Source organism: Copadichromis virginalis, linkage group LG23, assembly GCF_057382275.1.
Source record: "Copadichromis virginalis isolate Kocher_CV1m ecotype Utaka linkage group LG23, C_Virginalis_male_GT1.1, whole genome shotgun sequence".
Lineage (NCBI taxonomy): Eukaryota > Metazoa > Chordata > Actinopteri > Cichliformes > Cichlidae > Copadichromis > Copadichromis virginalis.
Genome location: NC_140639.1, coordinates 43,860,780 through 43,884,974, shown reverse-complemented (window position 1 = coordinate 43,884,974; position 24,195 = coordinate 43,860,780). Strand labels below are relative to the sequence as shown.

Genomic DNA, 24,195 nt, shown 5'->3' with positions numbered 1-24,195 from the left:
TTCAGAAGCAGACAGTATGATGACCACATCAGCAGCCAATCGGATTATCGGTAGCTGCTGGTGGGCTTAAGCCAATGGGGGAAGCTGGCAGGTGATGCTCGAGGAGAAAGGATGCAGCGGCATGGAAACCGCAGAGGGTGCCCTGTGAGAACAGCGCCCTCTAGAGGGAGGCTGGCCGTCTGAGTTCATTATTTTGCTTTAGTGAAGTACCTCACCCAAACGCTTTTATTTTTTTCTTTTCAACCCTCAGTTGTAACCACTTTCATGCAAAGGTAATTTGTAATTGGAAAACATAGCTCTGCAATATATAAAACAAAAACAAAACAAAACAAAACAAAAACACAACAAAATAAAACGGGAGAATAAATAAGAGAAAATTCGCTTTTTAACTGATTCCACAGAAGGAACCCCCTCTAAAAAAAAAAAAAAAAAAAAAAGACATATCTCTCAGATATATGTTTTAAAGATAAAGTTAAATATAAAATTTCTTTACATTTCCAAGGAGCCAGACTTTAAAAATGGTCTTAAATAATAGTTCTCCAGGCTTTTTCTTTTGGACCTTGTCTGCCATTGCACTCATTTTCAGTCTAGTCCCTGTACCGGACTATTTTCACAGGAATGTCTTTTGTTTGTTGGTTTGATAAGCAGTTTGTTCCAATTTCTTCAGTTGAATGTATGAGAAATAGCACATGCCTCTTAATAATAGTGTTTTTGCAATCTGGAGGTTTCCAAAAGGCTCTTAGCTGAAAACTTGCCACATCTCAGCTGTGTCCCTGTTTTTTTGTTTGCTTTTTTGGAAACTGGACTAGTGGAGAACAAAGGAAATGGCAAAAAGGCGTCATAGACAAGCTCGTTACTATTGTACTAACTTTGCCTCATATACTTACACATGTAGTAAATGACTGCATACATTTTCCAAATGATTCAAGATTTTTGCAGTTCTCTACGTCATATAAAATCCAGTGCAAATAGGGTGAATTAAGATGGACGTCTTTAATAAACGGGATTTGATGCCTTTTTTGCATCTTTGATTTGTTTTACAATAAAAGTGAAATTGGATTTTGTCAATTATTTATTAATTTATTCCACTTTCCCCCTCATTTTCTCCTTGGAACGATGTCTATTTGGGGTATTCAAAATGGAGCAGTGGGAGACAGGCCTTTTACCATCACCTCTAGGGGGCTTCTCCGCCCGTCTTTCCACACCTGAGGAGACCTTACCTGCGTGTCTGCACCGGGGGAACCGCACCTGCAAAAAGCTTACGCGAAAGTAGATAATTACGCGTTAATACTTGAACTACAGTGCTGAGGATGCCCATTTGAACTGAAAAAAGCCTTTATTTTCGCTAGTTATCTAAATTCCACAGAGGAGAATTAGAGTACACATCAGTGGCACAATCTAGCGGTCACTGTCAGATTAATGAGATAATGCAAACGCTATGCTGTCCATCAGTTTTGCTGAGAAACCTCCCGAAAGACCCATGGGAATTTGGGAAACACTGAGGACAGCAGTCACCCACGCTTAGACAGCGATTGTGAAGTATACGGTTTTAATCCCGTCGCTGGCAGCCAGGGTGTGGGGCGTGAGTCCTTAGTGGCAGATGAGATTTATGGAGAAATAAACTGTTCGAAATGATGGAGAGAAGAAGGGGAAAAGGGAGGGGGGGCTGACGTAAGGTGATGAGGTTTGGACGGTCGACGCCTGCGCGGGATACACTGAATGCAACGGTTGGAGAAGAGATTAAGGAAACTGCGCCTAAATCGGACCCCACAAAACGCCATCTTGGATCGAGCGACGCAAGGAAAAAGACGGGAATCCGGGGCCCGCTTTCCCTGGCCATTTCGGCTCCGGTCGGAACAGTTTCCCGGGCGATAGACAGGGAGGGAGGAGCCGGGCATTTCTGGAAGTCGGAGAAACAACCAGTCAAAGCCAGCCAGCCTGCATCTGATCCAGCGAAAGAACTGGAGTAGCGGCGGACGTCGGCTCGGCTGTGCTGGAAGACGACATTAATTGAACACCCTCGAGCACAGACGGCGCGTGTAGCAGCAGGAGCAGTCGTGGACATGAATGTGAAGGTCTTCCATTTGGGCTCGGGAAGCTGAAGCGTATTGTATCCCGCTCACGTTACGGTTTTTTCCCCCCCTTCCTCGCTGGGATAAGCTGTCTGTGATACCACTGGGCGTGCACAGCGCAATAACGGAGGGAGCCAACCTGTGATTTCAGCGACGACTAAGCTCACATTTAAACCCAGCTAGCAAACCGTTCTTTTTTTTCCCCGAGAGTCTCGTTAGCTTGCGGCGAAGGGGAGCATCTTGGTGGATAAGGGGAGGTATCCGTCGGATGCTGCTGAGGGGGGACTCCTGTGCCCCGGCGACAAGCACCAGTAAAGATACAAACCTGAGGCATGCAAAGAGGGATGTTTTTCTGCACACGAGCGAGGAAATCTCCACGCCCCAGGGTCTGCTCGGTGGCTACTGTTTAGCTAGCTCGCTGGCTAGCCCTTCTACAGGAGAGTAGCTCAGGAGAAGGTGGGGCCGCGGAGTGACAGCCTTGGACGCCAGCTAATGTGGCTAGCCGGCTAAGTTGGGCACACGTTCGTTTTTCCCCGTTTATCACATTGTGCCCGTGTGTGCGTGTTTGTGGGGTTTAAAGAATACAAAGTGTGTGTGTGGACTGGGACAGGTGTAAGCCCGTTCAGCAAGAAATTACGTTGTCATTGATCCCTTCGGAGCCCGTGGTGTGGGTGGGATATCTTGAGGAGAGCATCCTCGTTTACCTGAATGACCATGGCGGACGACGACGTGCTGTTCGAGGATGTGTACGAGTTGTGCGAGGTGATTGGCAAGTAAGTACCTCGCGCACTGGCCTCTCATTTACCCACACAGGTACAACGCAGCTGCAGTAATTTGGCTGGGGTCTGTTTTTATATGCTGACCCGCACATTTTTAAGGTGGCAGTCCACTGAGAGAAGGGGGTGGGAGAGTTAGTCTTCTATGTGTAGAGCCATACAAGCTTGACATACAGTTTTGTTAAAGTCCTAATAGAAGTGAATAAACTAAAGTGATACTGGTCGCAGCTGTTAACAGTATGGCTGGGAATGTGCTCGGTGTTTTTGCTCTGTGCGTGCACTAATGCATTTATTCCAGCTGGCTGGGGATTGGGAATTCCTAATTGGATGATCGCCACACCTGGAATGTGAGCTCATAGACTGATTGGCCGGACACTTTAAGAATTTGTCATGTTCAGTTTTCAGTGGAAGGGGCACATTAAAAAAAACAATGTGGTGAAAAGTTTGGGGGGTGGGGACGGGATTGACAGCCCTGCCTACCAGTCAGTCCCCTCCCCCCTGCAGGCCTCCACTCTGTGGAGATCTGAGGGTCCATTACGGCTGTTGAGGGGAGGGGAGGGGAGGCACAGACCCTCAGGCCTTTGGTTTTAATCCTGAAAGTTCTTGTTGCCTTGGTCACTAATTGGTGGGTGCTTCAGGACTACTGCCTTTTAAGGCTCAATAATGGACAATGTGGCGAACAGTGCATTTGATGTACTTGAATGGATGAGGGAAATAAATATGGGAAATTGAGAAAACTTGACTTGATCAGACCTAGATCAATCATTTTGTGTCTTCTATAGACTGTTACTGACTTGCCTCACACTACAGCTGTCAACCTACCTGTCACAGTTACAGCACAGCCTGCACAGAGTGCCTCATTTTCAGAGGTAAATGTATATGTGCACGTTATCTTCATAACTGGGGTGTGACTCCCTGCAGCCAAAAGCAAACACTGAGGGAGTGCGCCGAGCTGTTGTACAGGTATGGTCACACAGCGCAGACAGCTTATACAAAGAGCAGCAATAGTCAAGGTATATTTTAAGCTTTAGGAGGAAAAAGTGTATTGGCACCAAGAAGACCATGAAATCCCACTTATCCAGCGAGCTCTTTTGTGAAACTGCGGTTGATAGATCAAGTGTGTTGAGTCCTGGCATCTTGGGATGTGTTGCGGGGGGGGGGGGGGGGGGGAATCATTTTTCCTCAGCTTAGAGCAAGGGGGAGCGGGGGGTGCTGAAGCTGATCAATGGAGACAAGTGGAGCTGGGAATGTGATGGCCCTGAGGCTAAGGATATAAATAATGCCAGCAGACATTGCAGCTCGCTGCCTTCTTCCACTCTCTTTTTTAACCTTATGTTTTATTGCCCACATTGCGATCGGTAGCCGAGCACGTGGCAAACGGCCAAGACTCGAGGATGCTAATTACAATTTCAGTTTTTGAAAAAGACAGCTGTCATAACAAAACGAGGTGACCTCATAACCAGTGCCCTGCGCAGAAAGTCCCGGGTTTGATTCCCAATGCATGTCACTTGCCTTTTCCACACTATCCATTTTTCTTTTTGTTGGCATTTCATTAGGTTCAATAGAATGACAGCACCCTGTCAGTGAAGGACTCCTCTAGCCTCTGTTTTTTCACCTCAGATTAAAATTCCAGGAAGTCTATTTTTGCTTTGAGTGGATGTCCGACTTATCTGTTCATCAGTGAGACAATCGTAGGCGAAGTTCTTTGGAATAACACATCAGGTCACACGAGTGGAAAGTACTGTGATGGAATGATGGAGTAATGGAATATTTTCCAGTGAATTATCAGTAATTAGTTTGTCTTTTGCTTCCTGCCATGTAACAGAAGAGCTGGGATGGTGATTTGTCTCATTTAGTGATATTTGCTGTGCTGTATAGACACATGTCTTTTCAAGATACGTAGATAAACCCTTAGATCTGGCCTGACACCTTTCAAACTAATATCGTTGTTGTTGAAATCTTAAAGAATTTGAATGGGTAGCATTTGGAGCACTGGGATAGCTTAACCGTTCTATAATAATCTCCTCTAAATTCAGATTGTAAGGTCTTGTTGCAGGTTAGTTCTCCTGAAAGACGGTTGGTTAGTTCCCGGAGAGGAAGGTTTTGTGTAAAGCTGTTGATAAAAATTCTGGGCTGTTAATCAGATCTTAATTTAATTTCAAATTTTTGGCTTTTAGCAACAGAAAAGATGAGAGAATCTGGAGAAAGCAGTCAGTCTTTTGTATTAATTTTTTTAGTCTGCTCTCATTTAGTGTCGTTATAAAGAAAGTGGTGTTTTCACCCCTCCCTGCAAACCACAGTTTAGTTCCGCTCTAGGCAAGATGGTGGAGAGAAAGAGAGAGCCTTTGGCCAGCACAGTCTATCCAAAAGAAGTAGAAGTCGTAAAATGTTTATGTATTCCAACCCATGGAAGGTTAATTAAAAGTTGACTGCAGCTTGATTTGTGTTACGCTCTCCCCTTTGTGCTCAGTGCCATCGTTCTCTTTGCAGGCCCACTGAAGTGTGCTAGTCTGATGCCACCTTGGCCTCTCGTTGCCCCTGTCTGCAACAACAGACATACCACTGTGGAAGCTGCAGGGACCAGTGTTTGCCCTTGGGAAAGAAAGGCCATAGCAGGGGTGGACACACACACACAAAAAAAAAAAACCCTTCTTCCTAGGCTAGTTCTGGCCCTCTTGCTGTATTTTGTCCATGTGTGGGCTATACATTGAAAATCATTGGCCAATCTGGGCCTAATTCCTGATCTAACACTGTGTCCCCCACCACACCCATTACTTCAGAAAAAATTATAATTTTTAACCTAACAATAAATAATAATTTTAAATACAGTTGATGAAAAAGGATTGCGATCGTGATGTTTTCCATAATCGAGCAGCTGACCTTGTATCATAATATTCCTGATGGTAGTGTAGCTGGGCTAAGTTGTAACCTGGACTTTTGTGTGTTGTTGCCGTGTGTGATTGCACACAAAACTACTAAAATAAACTCCTTTTCCACCGGGATGCTCTACCTTCCTCCTGCTTCTCATTATTTTGGATGGAATGGTGTGCTTTTTCTTTTCTACAACACTGAGAGCTTCACAAGGGTTTAAAACTGCGAACCAAAGCACATGAACTCAAAATATTTGAACAAACCAGAGTCCTGATTTATCGGATTTGTAGATGCATGGAAACAAAAAAAAGAGATGAATATGCTGGTGTAGCATTGCTATAAAGAGAAGCTATGATTGATTTTTACAATTCCTGCATGTGTGTTCATTCACCTCCTCGGTGGTTGTTCTAGCCTTATTTCAGTAGAGCGAGGCCAGACAGGTCAGGTGTCAGCTGCACTTCAGATTACATTAAGTGAAAGGTGACACAGCGTGTTGACCCGGCACAGGCAGTTCGACCCTGCTTTTTATGTGCTCTTTATTTGTAATTTACATAGTAAACATGCTATGAGCATATTGCAGTAACAGCAGGCCTGCTTTTCACATAGCTGAAGCATCAGCAATGAACTGAGGCAATTTAATCCCTTTCTGTCTGTAATGATTCTGTTTGAATAGGACTGAAGTTGTTGAAGCACTATTGGAGTCACAGTGCTCTTTATTTCAGCCCTGGGGTGCTCATTAGGGCCAAGGATATTGGGATGTGCGACTCACTCTGAACCAATGAAGTGATCAGTCCTCTGGCTTATTCTGAGTGAGATAATTAAATTGCTTGGGCGACATTTAGATCTTCCATTTTCATTGATTGTTTTATCATTTTTTTGTGGTGTAATGTTGCTTTCTCCCCAGATAGATGCAACATTTGGCATACAAATGTTAGACAAGATGCTTTGCTGCTGGAATGCCAAATTGTTTCGTTATTAGGATTTGCTTTGGTTTGAAGTACGTAAAATGGGCTGTCACCTGGGTGAGTGTTTAATAGCTTCAGTCAGGTTTAACTAACAAAACTGATCAGACACAGGTAACATTAATCCACTTTCAATCAGAAATCACTGTAACTCATTTGTGTCAAATGTGTGTGTTTTAACCAGTCCATCCCTCAAGAAGACGTATCAGAAAATAATTTAAAACATTTGGGACTGTACATTAGGTGTCATGATAACGACAATATTTAAAGGTGAAATATTGGTATTATGTCATAATGTGCACATTATAATAGCAAATAAGCGTGTGATTGTTCTTTTTTGTTTGCCTTTGTACACTTGTGTTGTGTAAATAATATGCTGTAATATATACATTGCTTGTACATGTTTTTCTGAATGGTATTTGTCCATAAAAACAAGCAGACTACTTTAAGAAAAGTCTAAAATTTGTCTGCAGTCAAGTAATCGTGTAGGAAAACATGCACAAAATGTAAGGCAGACATGGATATAACAACTGGCTACTAAAGCATAAGAAAGCCATATAAATGATATAGTAGCCACCACCAGTGCTGCTACTTGTGCAGCAACAACATTTATATTTACGAGCAAAGCTGGCAGTGATGTGATAATAAACGTGCACTTTGAGTTGCACAAAAAAAAAAGAAGAGTAAAGCAACTGAATTAATTTTGTGCTCTAATAAAACTAAAATCAAAAACATGAATATATATTAGTTTCAATCAGTCTTTGTCAAAATGCTAAAAAAATTGTAAATTACAGCCTTTATGATGAGGTTTTGGTGGAGATTTATTGAGAATTGGGACGTGTACATGACTTACCATGAAAGTTGTTTTTGCAGTTAATTTCTAATGCTCTTGCACAGAGTGGGTGATAATCCGGTCTTTAAGTCTGAGGTCATTAGCTGCGTCCGGGCCCAAACTCCGCTGCAGGTCCCAAAGTCAAACGATCACTAAAGCATTACTGGGAGTTGAAAAACTGTCTAAATTCCTTCATCTTTAATGAAAAAGAGCAGTGTTGCTACTTTACCAGGTGCAGCGATTAAGTTTAACATTCAGGCAGCCATGAAAACAGAATTTTATTAAATTTAAATTTATTAAATTTAATGGAGTTAGAAGTTAGCAGGGTGTTAGCTCGCTAGCTTCCATCTAAATATAATATAGAATAGAATAGCCTTTATTGTCATCGTACAGAGTACAACGAAATTGGAGTGCCACTCCCTTGGTGCAAGTTTCAATAATAAATATAAATGTAAAATATAAAAAGTACAAAAAAACAATCGTAAGTACTCAAACAATAGTATGTACAATATATACAGGATAGCAGCATTAATATAATGACAGTATGAATAGCAGCATAATATAATGACAGTGACGGTATGGAATAGGTTCATTTGTTTTTGTGCTTATTTACTACGGTGGTAGCTCTGGGAAAGAAGCTATCCCTGAATCTGTTTGTCCTGGTTTTATGTGACCTGTACCGTCGGCCTGACGGTAATAGTTCAAACAGTTGGTTGCTGGGGTGAGAGTAGTCCTTGATGATATTGCCAGCTCTGCTGAGGTACCGAGAGTTTGCAGTGACCTCCAGGCTGGGCAGAGAGCAGCCAGTGATCTTCTGGGCTGTGTTGATGACCCTCTGCAGTACTTTCCTGTCCGCAGCTGAGCACCCTGCATACCATGTTGTTATGCCGTACGTTAGGATGCTCTCTATGGTGGCTCTGTAAAATGTCACCAGCAGCCTCTCCTCCAGGTTGTTCCTCCTGAGCACTCTCAGAAAGTGGAGACGCTGCTGGGCCTTTTTAACCACCGCTGTAGTATTTGCAGTCCAGGAGAGGTCATCAGATATCTGCACGCCCAGAAACCTCATGGAGTGTACCCTCTCCACACAGTTCCCGTGAATGTAAAGTGGGGCCGGGTCTGCTCTGCCCTTCCTGAAGTCCGAGATAAGTTCTTTAGTTTCCGTGGTGTTCAGTTGGAGGTTGTTAACTGAACACCACTCAGTCAGTCTGTTGACCTCATCTCTGTAGTCCGACTCATCCCCCCTTGAGATGAGTCCAACCACTGTGGTGTCATCCGCGAACTTTATGATGGTGTTTGAGAGATGGGTAGGGGAGCAGTCGGATGTGTAGAGCGTAAACAGGAGGGGACTCAAAACACATCCTTGTGGAGACCCGGTGCTGAGTGTGATGGTGCTGGACCAGTGGGGGCCGAGTCTGACAGACTGTGGTCTATTTGTCAGGAAGTCCTTGATCCAGAGGCAGATGGGGGTGGAGAGTCCCAGGTGAGACAGTTTCTGGACCAGGATCTCCGGGATGATATGATTGAATGCTGAGCTGAAGTCCAGAAAGAGCATTCTCACATAGCTTCCTCGGTGCTCCAGGTGACTCAGCGCAGTGTGGAGCGCTATGGTGATAGCGTCCTCGGTGGAACGATTTGTCCTGTAGGCAAATTGGTGGGGGTCCAGAGTGGGAGGCAGACCGGCCCTGATGTGCTGACAGACCAGTCTCTCAAAGCACTTCATCACTACAGGCGTAAGTGCAACAGGCCTTTAGTCATTTGGGCTGGCCACAGCTGTCTTCTTGGCGATGGGGATGATGGTGGAGGTTTTGAGGCAGGGTGGGACGGTGTTTGATGACAAGGAAAGGTTGAAGATTTTAGTGAAGACTCCGGTCAGTTCGTCAGCACATGCTCTGAGAACCTTTCCATGTATTCCATCAGGACCTGCCACCTTCCTGGGATTCACTGACCTTGGAACACACCTCACTTGATGCTCCCTGAGTGTTAGTGTGCCAGTGCTGGGGGCGGGTGGAAGTGGTGTGGCAGCTGAGGGCCTGGTCGTCTCAAAGCGGGCGAAGAAACTGTTTAGATCCTCAGCCAGCGAGGCATCAGTCCTAGATGTTGCCTGGTTATTGCTTCTGTAGTTGGTAATGTGATTGATCCCCTGCCACATTTTTCTGGGGTCGTTGTCAGCAAAGTGATCTTCAATCCTCCTCCTATAGGCAGCCTTAGCTTTCCTGATGCCTCTACTCAGGTCTGCCCTGGCCGCCCTATACGCAGCCCTGTCCCCTGACTTGAAGGCAGTGTTGCGGCTTTTTAGGAGGGATTGCACTTCGCTATTCATCCAGGGTTTTTGATTTGGAAACACCCTGACCCTTTTGTTGACGGTGACATCGTCAACACAGTTCCTGATGTCCGAGAGTACAGTGTCCGTGTACTCCTGGAGGTTGTGGCTGGAGAATAAATCCCATACAGTTGTTGAGAAGCAGTCCTGCAGTTCAGAAAGGGCTCCTTCAGGCCAGGTTTTTATTTTCTTTGTCTGGGGCTTTGTTTTTCTCAGCAGGGGGGTGTAGGTGGGAGTGAGGGACATGCAGAGGTGGTCAGATCCAGCCAGGTGGGAGAGGGGTGTCGCTCTGAAAGCATGCCTGATCTTTGAATAGACATGGTCCAAAGTGTGTTCTCCTCTCGTAGCAAAGTCCACAAACTGGACAAATTTAGGAAGCACAGTATTTAGGCACGCTTTGTTAAAGTCGCCGGCGACAATAAAAACCCCATCGGGGTGGGCAAGCTGTTGTTTGTTTATGGTGTTGAGCAAGAGGCTGAGAGCCGTGCTAACGTTAGCATCCGGTGGTATATAAACAGCTATCACATTAACTACTATAAACTCCCTCGGGATGTAAAAAGGTCTGCACGAGACTGCCAGAACCTCCAAATCAGGAGAACAGTGTGTGTGAATGATCCTGCGGTTACAACACCACGTACGTGCACATGCACGTAAACACATAGCCCCCCCCCCCCTCTGCTTTTACCTGAGTTGCTGTTTCTGTCATGCTGGTGTAGCGTGCGGCCTGCTAACTCGACTGCAGCATCCGGCGTTGCAAACATTCAAAAATATCTGCATTAAACGAGCACCAAACTGGAGAGCTAAGAGCCGCTGCACCCGTGCGCGCCGCCATATATATATATATATATATATATATATATATATATATATATATATATATATATATATATATATATATATATATATATATATATATATATATATATATATATATATATATATATATATATATATATATATATATATATATATATATATATAGATATATATATATATAGATATAGATATATATATATATATAGATATAGATATATATATAGATAGATATAGATAGATACCATGTTCTGACAGAGATTTCTGAAAAAAATTAAACGTACAGCTCTGCTATCACTTCTAACATAAATTAAGATAGTAACGTAAACAGCAGCGACGTTTGTAGGGTTACTGAAGTTGGACTAGCTGGTGTATATATATGTATATATATGTGCTACATGATCGCTAGCGACACAGCTGTGTTAGCATAACAGCACAGTGAAGCTGGAGGACGAACAAACTTTTTTCCCACTCGATAAAAGCGGACGTGAGGGTTCCCGATGGTTAGGAACAAATGTAATCACATGGCAGGATGCTGTAAATGGACCAAACGTCAGTCAGGAGAACAAGTAAGATAATCCATCCACAATACGAGGTTGGTCATTAATGTACTGCTGCATGGGCTGGGCTGTAGTTGCATCCTAAGGTTTTAAAAACTGAGCTTTAAAATTATTAGCGGTAATAAAACCGAGAGAGGCTGACAGTGATCACTGACTGTTTTTAGGGGCTTGTTGAGAGAAAATAGAACAAGTTACAAAGTATTAAAACACGTTTAAAGCACAATAGCCCTATTAAACGCAGGGTAGTTTGGACCTGGAAGCAGGATTCAGCACGTCATCACTTAAAGACCGGATAGCCTCAAAGTTATATCTCGACAGTTCAAGGAAATTTCTGAAAATGACACTTGTGATCATATAGAGTTAAAATAAAAAAATTGGAATCACTAATGTTTTATTTGTGATTGCATCTTGCAAGTTGCATTGTTTATTAAAACAAACAAAAATGAAGGGAATTTTCCGAAGTTGTTGCCAATTGAGCTGCCGTTCACCGATGACAGACTACTGCTGATTTGAAATGTGACTTTATTGCCACAAGATAGCAGCAGTAGCAATATTATGCAAAAGTAATGACTCATCTATATATGCAGTGACGCAGCACAAGCCAAATGTATGTATATTAAGTATAATGCAGTATACGGAATTTAATCTTAAAGTGAACATGGCTAATTTACACCACTGAGCCCTGCTTTCTAAAACTGACGTAGATTTAACACCGTCTGTGTAGCAGAATTTAAGAAATAAGTGCTTACGTTTTTTTTAAAAGCATCATGTGTCAGTAGGGAACGTTATGCCACCGGGTTGGTTGGTTGGTTGCTGTCAATCGATTCGTGATTCGTTTAGTTTAACTAACTAGTAACAGAACCAATAACTCAGAGTTAATTATATGTCAGTTGGTGTAAATTAGTCATTATATATTTAGTGTTACATTAACATTAAAATTGCAACTCAAAAATATGTTCTACTGGCAGTTTTGTACCTCGGTTCAGGTTTTCTAAACGGCTATTTAAATCCCTTCTTTACCACAGTGTAACTGCATCAGCAATTTCCATCCACCATTTGCTCTTCCTGTTATATGCAGTGTAACTACCGAGAGCTCCAGCGATGCTTGGCTGAGTCATTCGATAACTTTTGGTTCACTGTGTTAACTCCTCCTGGTTATACTTGACAGTCTGTTTCTTTGTGGTGAAACAAGTTTGTTGTTTTCACCGTTTGCAATATGCAAGAAAACTGTTCCTGCTAAGCATTGTGCTCAGTTGTTGAAGTAGATCCTAGATACTAAATTGTCATTGGAGGCTGACATGCAGCTGTCATTCTAAAACATGCTATTGCCCTACTGTTTGATGCCTGTGCCCTGATTTTGTTCAGGGACATGACTGAGAGATCTCCTGTGAAACACATACTGAAATCAAGACCTCAAATAACACACAAAGAAGTGGGAAACTGGGAAAATTGAATTAAAGTTAGCTTTTAAGTTTAAAGACATGCAGGTGATCAACCAAAGAATCCCTACTTTTAATGATTTCATTTTTTATTGTGGAATAATTGAATACCATACACCTTTAATGATCTTCTCTGATCCACACAGTCACAAATATACATGTAGGCTCAAATGTATATACACGCTTAAGTCTTTTAATAAGTGGTGCTGAAGGTTGTGCAAGATCTTAAATTGATAAGGCCAAGGCCTGTTAACTTCTTGTTGGTGATCATGATCATGACAGCTAGTAGTTTCTCTTTGCCAGCATCTGTTTGCCAGCACTGGGCTGATTTTGAGAGAGGCCAAGAAACTCAGTAAAGATGTAAGGAGGAGGAGATGTTCCAGACATTTGTTGATCGCTACCTGGTCCATGCATGTCTGAAGACTTTCTGTTGCACTGGCAGAACGTGTCTTTGTTGTGGATTACGTGTTGTCTTTCTTTTCTTTTCTTTTCTGGCCTTATTTCATAGATACAGTGAGAGAGAGGGGAAGACGTGATCAAAGGGCCACGAGTCAGACACGAACCCGGGCCGGCCGCTCTCAGCTATATGGCCTGTAGTCGCCTGCTTAACACACTGAGCTAAACCCACGCCCTACGTTTTGTCTTTTTGACACTCATATTAAGCCCCTTTTCCATTACTACCTGCTCAGGTCGACTCGCCATGGTTCACCACGGTTTTAAAGGTTTTCCCTTAGGTCATCACTGAATGAGTCATGAGAGTATCTCATTCATGAAAATCAAAACTGTCATTTTTGACAATGAGGGAAATGGCTACAAAAACACCGTGGTCCCAGAGTCTGACGAAAAGCCACAGACAGAGCAGCAGGTATATCATCGCCTCGACGTACACCATTATTGTCGTGTCGCATACTAATTATGCCATGGGACACTCTGCTGCGTTGCTATGATGACGGAGTGTCCCACCAACTGTAGGTGGTACATGAATTTAATGGAAAACCGCTTGATCCGAGTCGAGCCTTGGTGAGATGAGTAGGTAGTAATGGAAATGAAGCTTTAGAGAGGTGTTACCTAGAGCTGCTTGATTTAGGTAAACACCAAAGTGTTACTTTGCTCATTAACTGTAATCTTCATTGTTTAACACAATTATAAAAATTATTGTTAAGAAATACATCATACATTTGCCTGATTTATTGGTATGCCGGTCTTAATTTCATGCATAATATCAGTTTTATTTCAGTTACCATCACACTGATGATAGATTGGCTGTAAAGGAAAAGGTGTGTGCTCTATTTATAACACAGAAAATCTTCCAAAGAAAAATGACTGCAAACAAACTAATAATTTTGACCATACTATCTGGATTCTGTGGCATTGAAAAGCCAGACTTATAATTAATATCTGTTTAATCACCTAGGCTTCAAGTGATTTTTGGAAACTGGTTAGCATTGTCTGCACAATTAGGTTGTATTTAAGATGCTATTCTTGATATTATGTTTCCTTCTGTTTGTAAATGGGATAATGGAGACTGCCTATTCACATGGAAAACTCAGGGTTCAAGTGCCGACACTGGCAACCATGCACTGCAGCGGCCTGTGCAAGACTTTGCTGCAGTTCCTGCTGGGATCAATAAGGCATCACATTACAGCGTCATCTTGCTTTTGTGGAGGAAACATTTCTAGAGAGTTTTTTTTTGTGTGTTTGTTTGTTTGTTTGTTTTTGTTTGCCATTACAAAATCTTTTCTGCAATCTGCATAATGGGATATTTTTGCTAGATTGTAGCACGGCACATAAACTTTACCACACTATACACAGTATGTTGTTTTCATTCACTAGGGCACTTGTGGTCTCAACTTTCCTTTCCATGTGTAGTATATGCCCACACACAGATCAATAGTTGTGAATGGATGGTGCGAAGTTGAAGCTTTCTTTCAGACTACAAGACCAGACTCTACAGGGAGGTTTAAACAATCTTGGATCCTCTTCTGGCTTATGTAAAAGAGAGGATTTTCTGCCAAAGCTTTCAAGCCTCCTGAGGGTATGTGCGCTCTGAATTTCAGTTTGCAACTGGGTTGCTAATTTCCCTGCACATATTCAAAGGGTTGTTTTCCTGATTTGCATAAAGAAGCAGCTCTGGATTACTGCTCCTCAGACGTACACAGACTATCCTTGACAGAGCTCTGAACTTTGTTGAACTTGTTAAATTAAAAGCTTTGGATTTAAGCTCAGTTTGGGCAGTAGGGCAAATAGTTGTTGAAGAATTAGTTTTGTGGAATCCCTATAATGAACTTGTGTTTTCTCACTTTCAAGTGCACATCTGTTTAGAAATTATGAATAGAGTTCTGTGCATGCGTAGGAGTCAATGCAGAGAATCACAATATATTTTGTATTTGATTCCACGTTTTTGAGCTTCCAATTATGTTTCTGCTATCACTGTTGAGCTAACCATTGTGAATCATTAAAGAAGGTTATGGGGTGATGGTGAGATTCCATGCATGCAGTGGATGTTTAGAAAATGGCTAAGCTGTGTGTCTCTAATAATATTTACTAGGACGAGAGCAGATGATGATAAGTTTAAGTGTCTATTATGTTAAAAGTCAACACTGTCCAGCACCAGTTAGCACCCATCTGATAAACTCTGAGACTGAGACTTATGCTAGCTTCTTACCACAGGTAAAAAGTCAAAATGCTGTTCTAAGCAGTAGTGGTCATGTGGAGTCTGCAGCTTACAGATGTGTCCTGCCTCTGCTTTAGAGAGAGGAAAGAGAATCATCTGAGAAGATATTTCACTCATGGCCAGTATGAATGTTAAAAATGCTCCTAACATCGTTTCTTGGATTTACACAAAGCAGAGAGTTGAAATGAGCCAAAGAGCAGTCTGCAAAGACTGCCACTTCGAGCTAATGTTTGATGACTGCTGCTGTCGGATGTGAGCCATGTGTGGGAGTTTTGTATGAGCCCACTTAGCACAGCTGCGGTGATGTCAGTATGGCATGCGGCCTCACCGCTTCCCAGCATACACACGTCTGTGTTTCTGTCTTTGTGAGGACACAGAGTAAACCCACAGTAACACTGAGCGCCACCAAATTCTATCCTTGAATCTAATCCTGATCTTAAATGTTAGGTCAAATCTGAGCCTCTGAGTAGCTTTTTTGGTGTGTTGGAAAGCAGGTACCAGCCATAATGTCCTCACAGAGGAGATCTAAAACTCGAAATGGTCCTCACAAAGATGAATTTATAAGTACATATGCAATTTATGTCTTTTATAGTTACTTGGGCTCTTATAATGCCTCTGTAATGGCTCATGAATATGGTTGAATGGTCATTTAATTTTTTCTTCATGCCAAATGAGATGAATTACATTCTAATTTATCAAATTAATTGGCAGTCCCAGCCCCCTCTCTCACACAACATGTAAAAATGGCCTAATTCAGGGGCTAATTCTCCATGCAGATTCTTGCATTTAAAGCCAAGATTACAAATGAGGTTGATGCATAAAATGGGGCCGATTCACCCTATCCCACATCATTGCTTAATGGTGGTAATGACTGTTATTGAAATACACTAGACCAGTGCCAAAATAGCCTTACCCTCACTGAATCATTTGTGCCCCCGTGGTTATAGTCTCTCACTGAAGTTGCCTAAACCTTCATCAGTCAGTTGCAGATCTGGAACCAGAGACCACCTGATTAGGTTACAACCATTGTGGAGAAAAAATGGGATTTTTTTTTTTTTCCACCATAGTAGCTAAATTCAAGGGTGCTACGGCATGGGCATGTATGTCATGGTAAGTTTGGGCATGTTTGCTGGTGTTGGAACTTGAACCCTGAGTTTTCCGTGTGAACAGCTGTCTCCACAATCCCATTTACAAACAGAAGGAAACTTAATACTAAGAATGGCATCTTAAATACAACCAGTTTCCGAAATCACTAAAGAGGCCTAGATGATTAAACAGATTTTAATTACAATTTTGACTTTTCCACGCTTCAGAATCACGCTAGTGTGGTAAAAATTAATAGTTTGTTTGCAGTCATTTCTCTTAGGAAGATTTGGTGTGTTATAAATAGAGCACACGCCTTTTTCTTCACAGCAGTGCTTTTTTCACATTGGCCAATCTATCATCAATGTAATGGCAGTTGTAAAACTGATATCATGCATGAAATTAAGACCGGCATACCAATAAATCTGGCAAATGCATGATGTATTTGTTAACAATAATTTGAATAATTGCATTAAACAATGAAGATTACAGTTAATGAGCAAAATAACCCTTTGGTGTTTACCTAAATCAAGCAGCTCTAGGTAACACCTCTCTAACACAATGTCAAAGAGACAACACGTAAACCACAACAAAGGCAGACTCTACGGCCTGCTGTTTCTACAGAAAGTCTTAAACCATGAAGAGTTGTGCCTGATGAAGTAGTGACTCAATACAAAATTACCCTGTGGGTTGAAGCTACAATGGTGGTCAGAAGTTTAAAAACACATGCCATGGGCATGAATGTCGTGGTAATTTGGGGCTTATAGTAATTTCTTTGAACTGTTCCTTTTCTAGTCTTGATTGATTGTTCAGCATACATCTTTAATGACTTCAAAAACACAAGAGTTGGATGCACAAGTTAGAATTTACTTTGTGTGTGGATTAGAGAAAATCCAGTGTCAAAAGTATAAATACAGGATACAGAAACCCCCACTAGTATTTGCTTAAATGCCTCTTAACAAGTTACACATCGAACAGATGCTTTCAGTGACAGTCAACAAACTTCTAGCATAATTCTGGCTGGATATTTGACCACTCTTCTTGACAGAGTTAGTAGAGTTTATTTAAATTGGTTGAATTCCTGGCTTATAAGCATAGATAAATTACATGCATACATTTCAATGGGGTGGAGATTGGGGCTTTGGGAAGGGCATTGTCCCTTAGCAAATGACAATGCGTTTAGTGCCAAGCTTTTTACTAAAATACCAACCTATGCATCTGAAAAATTAAGGCTACATGGGGGATACAGGAAGTGCAGGGAGTTTTCTTTCCCGCTGTTGCCGATTGCCTACTCATAATGAGTCATCTGATTGTTGTTTTCTCTGTGTTACTGCAGGTCTTTAAAGCGCCTTGAGACAACGGAAGTTTTTATTTGACGCTATATAAATAAAAACTGATTTTTGTGCTGGTGTAAACAGCAAGCGTTTGAATGGATTGAGAAATGGCTATTGTAGTATGTTAATTAGCCATGTGCTTGTATGGCTTGCTTGTTTATCCTCATTAGTCATGTGGGGCTATTGTCTGACATTAATTTCAGGTGAAAGCTTGCTTTAAAGACTAAGCTGGATATGAATAATGAGCCAATCATGTGATCATTCATGGAGAATAATCACAGAGAGAATTGCTGCAGCAGACAGACAGACACTCAAAGTAAAAACGATACCCATCTCGCTTTCACAGCTGGTTAAGATTGCAGGGTTGGAACAGGGGTGTCAGAAGTCCCATCAAGCACTCAAGCAGCAACCCACACCTCCCACTTCCTAATGGGTAAACACAGCTGTTTCAGCACATCAACCCAAGGGCAAAGGTCGCTGAGACTGTCAGATCATCAACTGGATTCCTGCGCACCCTGATGAGAAGAGTGTTTTAAGAGTTCTCTTGGCTCACAGTGTGCACATGCTGCCTGCATTTGTACGGGTTGGTCTTTACAAACTAACGTGAGAGCAAATACAGGTGCAGCTGCCATGCTCTGCACAGGAAGGGCATCGTCGGGCAACTTCATTCACTGATTCAGCTAAAGCAGTACCTGGTAACAGCTACCAATCAGGGCTTCATCAGATAGGTGTTGCTGTGGATGTGTGTGTAAGAGTGTGTGAGTGAGCAGAACTGTTTCCACCACTGAGGATTGCAGACCCGGAAGATGTAGAGACAGCTGTACCACAGCGGGGGTATGTGTGCGTCTGTAACTCTCAGTGGGCCCGGAGACAGAAAATATGCATGTCTTTACTTTCAGTGTCTGTTTTTACACAAAATGTTCCAGTTCCTACACGAACGTAACCTGCTGCTCGTATGATCTCATCAGGAAAGCCGACAGGTGTCTAGGGTTACACCAATGTGTACACACTATAAAAGCAGTGTGTGTTGTGATGGTGGAAGCAAAATGACAGAAATGATGTAATTGTTCAAATACTTAAGGTTTTAATTTTTAATTATTTTTTTAAAACCTATTATTATAATGATCTGTTCCCCAACTTCTCCTACATGTGTTGATCAATGTGGATGAAATTACTATATAAGCTGCCTAGGGTACCAGGATTATCAGCATATGTATAGCTTTGGGAATCATTTTTATAATATTCAAATCCTTACAATTTCTATAAATGTGAAGTAGCTTATCTCGAAATGAACTGCAACATCTCGAGTACATTCCTACAGCAAAGATTTTTTTTCTTCTTTTCCTTAAGACAGGTTGTAATCTGGATTGCAAAAGTAATAGATTATCTATGTTTTGTTGTTTACATAGCATCTTATTAAAAAACAAAACAAAAAAGAAAACCTGGCCAGCCAAGTACATAGAGCAGTTTGTTTGTTCCGTCCAGCAATGCTGTGATTCATTTCACAACTGGTAAATTAACGTGCTTTTACTTTGAAAGTTCCTGTCTCATGTCTCCCTTTAGTCAGGGTGGTCTGCTGTTGGGATAGTTTTGGATATCATTTAGTGATCCTTCTCTTCTTCCACTCTCAATTAAACATCAAATAAACTTCACAGCGTGGCAGGAGCTAGCAGTGTCGTTTCTTTGAGAGCCGCTGCTTGCTGAAGAGGCCACTTTGAGCAGAACTTGCAGCATTTGGAGAGCTGCTTGTGTTATGCTTACTTATTAGAGGCAGCTGTATGTGGCATGCATGTATTTTCAAATTCTTTCAAACTGTTGGTTCATTATAATCTTATATTTATTTTATATTGTGATTAAACCATGAGAAAGAAGAGTAGGCTCTTTATACAGGTTCCTCTTAATAAGCTATTTAAACCCCTTGCAAAAGTGTGTTTTGTTTCTCCTTCTCGTTCTTGTCCTCGCTATATCAGTACTTGATTAATTTGAGCACTTTTGACTGAGAAGTTATCAGGTGTACACCAGAGGTGGGACCAAGTCATTGTTTTGCAAGTCTCAAGTAAGTCTCAAGTCTTTATCCTCAAGTCTCAAGTCAAGTCTCAAGTAATGTCAGGCAAGTCAGAGTCGAGTCTCAAGTCACTGGTGTAAAAGTCCGAGTCAAGTCACAAGTCTGAAACTTTGAATTTCAAGTCCTTTCGAGTCTTTAAAAAAAAAAAAAACAACAAAAAAATAATGTTGCAGTTATGCTAAATGTAAATGTTAGACCATGTAATTTTAAAATCTGTGTTTTTCTCAACACATGACAAAATAGTGAACTTAGAAAATATACACAAATTGTGAAATTGCACCTCTTTAAAATGCAGCTCAATTAAACCTAGCTCCAAGAATAATTTTCACCGACATTTCTGAGATAAGCTGCATGTTATTCTTGGATGCGGTTGTAGGACCGGCTTTAAAATCGCATGACAAAAATATCATACACATTAAAAAGACTGTATCACCAACGTAGCCTGGACAACATTTGCTAGTTAGATGAAGTCAGCTATCTCATCGTAGCATATTTATATGCATATTTATAATCATACGCTTCTTGGAGTGAGTGCATACACTCATGAAGTTTAGTAACTTCAGGTCACTGCAACAAGCCCAGGTACAGTTTACCGACGGATGGGTACAGGACCTTGAAATGCACCGTGTAGAAAGTAAAGACCATCGTACGTATCATAAGTTTACCAGTCTCACAAATCGTCGTCATAAATACACATTCGTTAACCGTTTATTAATAGGACCTTTGAGCTCAACGGTAATTAATTAGTAGTGGAAATAATTTCTGGTAGCGTCACAGAAATGTAGCAGTGACAATAATACTGTATGCTGTAATCGTACTGGGCAATTAGTGATACAAAAAACCTGTTTTATCCTGTGAATAAAAGTATATGTTTTTGTCAATGTACCATAATAACAGAGGCGAAACGCAATATTGTGTCAGGACAATTCACTATTTATGCACAATAAATAAAGGAGCATAGCGCGACAATTTCTGTTCAGCGCCAGACTTGCTTGTAACCTATATCACCAGTTATGTTATGAAAGTGACGTATTAACTACTAAAAAACACTGACCTTTGTGTAAATGCTTGGAGCAGACTAACCTGTGAGCTGGAGTGTTCTGGGACGTTATATTTGATCTTTGAATGGCTGCAATCCAGTCGCCTCTTTGTTACTTCGGAAACATGGCTCGAACAATTTCTCTTCAACGACGTAATCCGATAACAACCGATCTCTTTACCCGTCGGCTTCCCGTGGCTGTCATGCGACCGGCTATTGCAGTTAATAATACAACAGCTTCTTGTGTTTCTTTTTATCGCTGTGTAACTGATTTTAATTGAAAGCCTGCGTGCGCTAGTACCGCTTGCCACGAGTTCCCAGAATCCTTTGCGGTTCTACCCGTGAATGACGTCACATTTTCAATCTCTATATAATATGCATGTTAAATTTTATATTTGGGGTAAAATATCAAGTCTTTTCAAGTAAACCGGTTCAAGTCCAATTCAAGTCCCAAGTCATTGGTGTAAAAGTCCAAGTCAAGTCACAAGTCTTAGAACATTTTTTCAAGTCAAGTCTAAAGTCATAAAATTAATGACTCGAGTCTGACTCGAGTCCAAGTCATGTGACTCGAGTCCACACCTCTGGTGTACACTTTAACTTGTGTGCTACCACGCATACCACTAGAAAGGTCATGCAGGATATGAATTTCTCAGCATTAGTTTGCTGATAATTCTGTAGAGGCTTAACGCGTATGTAGGCAGATTGTTGAGTGAACAAATTTGTCATTTGAAATCTAAATTTTGACCCGCATATTATTTATTTATTTGACTGCTTTTTTCATATTAAATTGAAAATCTCAAGAAATGCTGTTCAAATCAGGAAATCTTGTCTTACTGCACATGTCAAGCTCCAAAGCAGCTATAAGAGGAAACACAAATTTGCAATATCTGCCACCTCCTTTCCCCCAAAATAAACTGTGTAGGGTAGGTCTCCCTAGCACAGGTCTCTATAATAAAGCTTTTATTTTAGCTTTTACAGCTGCGCTGCACCACACCGCTCTGTAATTCCCACTGGCACGAGCATGGAGACTACGAAGCGTAGCTAACCACCCACTGTAAATCCAGAATATTCCCAGAAACAACACTATGTCTGCCCACTGCCCAAGACTAGTGTGTGCCCATCATTATGTGTACATAGGTTTATGGCAGGCGCTCACTGAACTCAGGAGTCATGAAGTGAATGAAAGAAACGCATGCAGACGCTTGTGTTTGTGTCTGTAGGTATCTGTGACTAACTTTAAACCTTTTTGTATTGCAGGGGTCCCTTCAGCGTGGTGAGGCGCTGCATCAACAGGGACACCGGCCAGCAGTTTGCTGTAAAGATTGTTGATGTGGCCAGCTTTACCTCCAGCCCTGGCCTCAGCACAGAAGGTGAGAAGCACAGCAGACCTGGATTGATCTGGGGCTGGCAGGTCACGTGTGCTGGTTTTTCACTTAAGGCACCAGATGGAAGGGGTTAACATAACCAGGGCAAGAGAGCGTCGCTATAGAGATTATTCAAGGAACCGCACTCTTTAACAGACCTAGAAGAGCTGTGTTCTGTGTTATGGGACCCCCCCATGTTCTTGTGGGTTAAAACAAATATTGGGATTAAACTGCAAATGGAGGTTGGCTCACACATCAAACACTGTGGCACTCACAGAGTGCATAATGGCCTCTCACACATAAATAAACAGGCCATAATGTTGCATACACTGCACCCAGATGAGTAATATCTTGGAACTGCATGTGTCGTGTGTTGGTTTAGGGTGTGATAGGCTCACATTTTGTGAGATGCTCCATGCATGCCTTGTCTCACCATGTGGGTTTGGGTTTTGTCATTGTGTGTGTGTGTGTGTGTGTGTGTGTGTGTGTGTGTGTGTGTGTCAGGGTGGGGAGTGAGGGATTGAGACAAAAATCACAGGTGTGTGTGTGTTGGTGGTAGTATTGGCATTCACTATGGGCCATCTGTGATGCCCCAGCCAGAGATTATTCTGGCAGCCAATAACAGCAGGAAAAGGAAATGACCCGAGGGAGGAGACAGAGGAAAAATCGGAGTGTTACACCAAGGTTTCCCAAACCAGAACTTACACCCAGGTTATTTTTGTGCTAATTGTATTCATCTGAAAACATAAACCACCCACATTTAAGAGTTTCTCTTACCTCAGAAATATTTCAAAGCATCTTTTTTATTTTTTAAATCTCTTGAGTCACTTCACACATGCTTCACCATGTGGTCGCTTTCACCAGGAATGGCACAAAAATGAACAGACTTCCAAATGTGATGATAGGGATGTCGAATTCTTCCAATACGTTAAAGGTTGGGGCTTTGGCGCATGACTTGTTACAGAGGCTCTCGTGTCACATGATGCATTTCTAGGAATGCCAACAATATTACATTGTATGCTTTTTCATATTGCGATAAACAGAGAGCAGCTCATTTCACAAATGTGGGGATATACTGTGCTAGGCAGCAAGAGATCGAATCCGTAGCAGATATTGAGGGGAAGGTTTTAAGGGCTGTGGGTGGTTAATACTGTTAGATAGACGTCGGTATCAATAACAATTTAAAACAGCTTCAGAGTATAAAATCATTTAAAGCACATTCAGAAGGCTGCGTGATAATTGTCCTTTTTTTATTCTGTTAAAAGGTGCCGTACCATTGGAAAGCCTGTTTGTTTGGCCTTAAATGGTGCTGCATCTGTAAGAAAAACACATTTGTGGGTTGAGCAGCAGAGTTGAGTTTGTGGGTTGCGCCCATGAAAAAAACAAATCTGGTCTTTCCTCTAAGATGACAACGCTCACCCTCACAGAGCGGGGTTTATCAGAGATTGCTTCCAGGATTTGGGATTTGGGAGTGGAGAGGATGGAAAGGCCTGCCTGCAGTCCTGATGTTTGACTGTTGGAGAATGGTATGCGTCCCACAGCAGTGTGTGAGCGGAGGACCAGCATAAAAATAAATAAAAAATAATATTGTTAAATAAAGAAATTGTTAAAATGCCAACATACCTTGTTTGCAATAAATGGCAGCAAACAACACAGTAGCAGAATCAGGTATAAAGCACTGATAGAAAAGATTTGATGTTTTTCATGGGCGCACATACTAACTTTTTTTTTTTTTTTTTTTTTTTTTTAAATCATGCAGTCTGTCAAATGTTATACAATTCCAGAGTTTTCTGGTGTTTTTGCTTAATTAGACTTGAACTGTTAATTCATTATTCAAGCTTTGCAGAGTAGTTTTGTCACTCAGTTAATTAGTTAATTGATCATTGCGTTGCTATAAATGTTCAGGCTTTTACAGACCTGGTGATTATCAGTTGTTATCAGTGTGAGGATGAGGGTTATACATTTGCCTGTTTGTCTATGTGGGTTACCAT

At 41.7% G+C, this 24,195-nt stretch overlaps 1 protein-coding gene across 13 annotated transcripts in view; it reads left to right on the top strand.

Moving 5' to 3' along the window:
* The first annotated feature begins 1,691 nt into the window (after positions 1-1,691).
* The window catches only part of LOC146681680 (peripheral plasma membrane protein CASK-like), a 52,505-nt gene continuing 30,001 nt past the window's right edge, over positions 1,692-24,195 (top strand). For 6 of the 13 annotated variants that reach the window (XM_085449568.1, XM_085449566.1, XM_085449561.1 and 3 more), the window contains exons 1-2: positions 1,694-2,845; positions 22,098-22,210. In XM_085449568.1, the coding sequence (XP_085305694.1) occupies positions 2,781-2,845; positions 22,098-22,210 (178 nt within the window). In that variant the 5' untranslated portion in view covers positions 1,694-2,780. Of the gene's footprint in view, positions 2,846-22,097; positions 22,211-24,195 lie in introns of all 13 variants that reach the window. The other 7 variants (XM_085449562.1, XM_085449558.1, XM_085449564.1 and 4 more) reach the window with 3 other exon arrangements.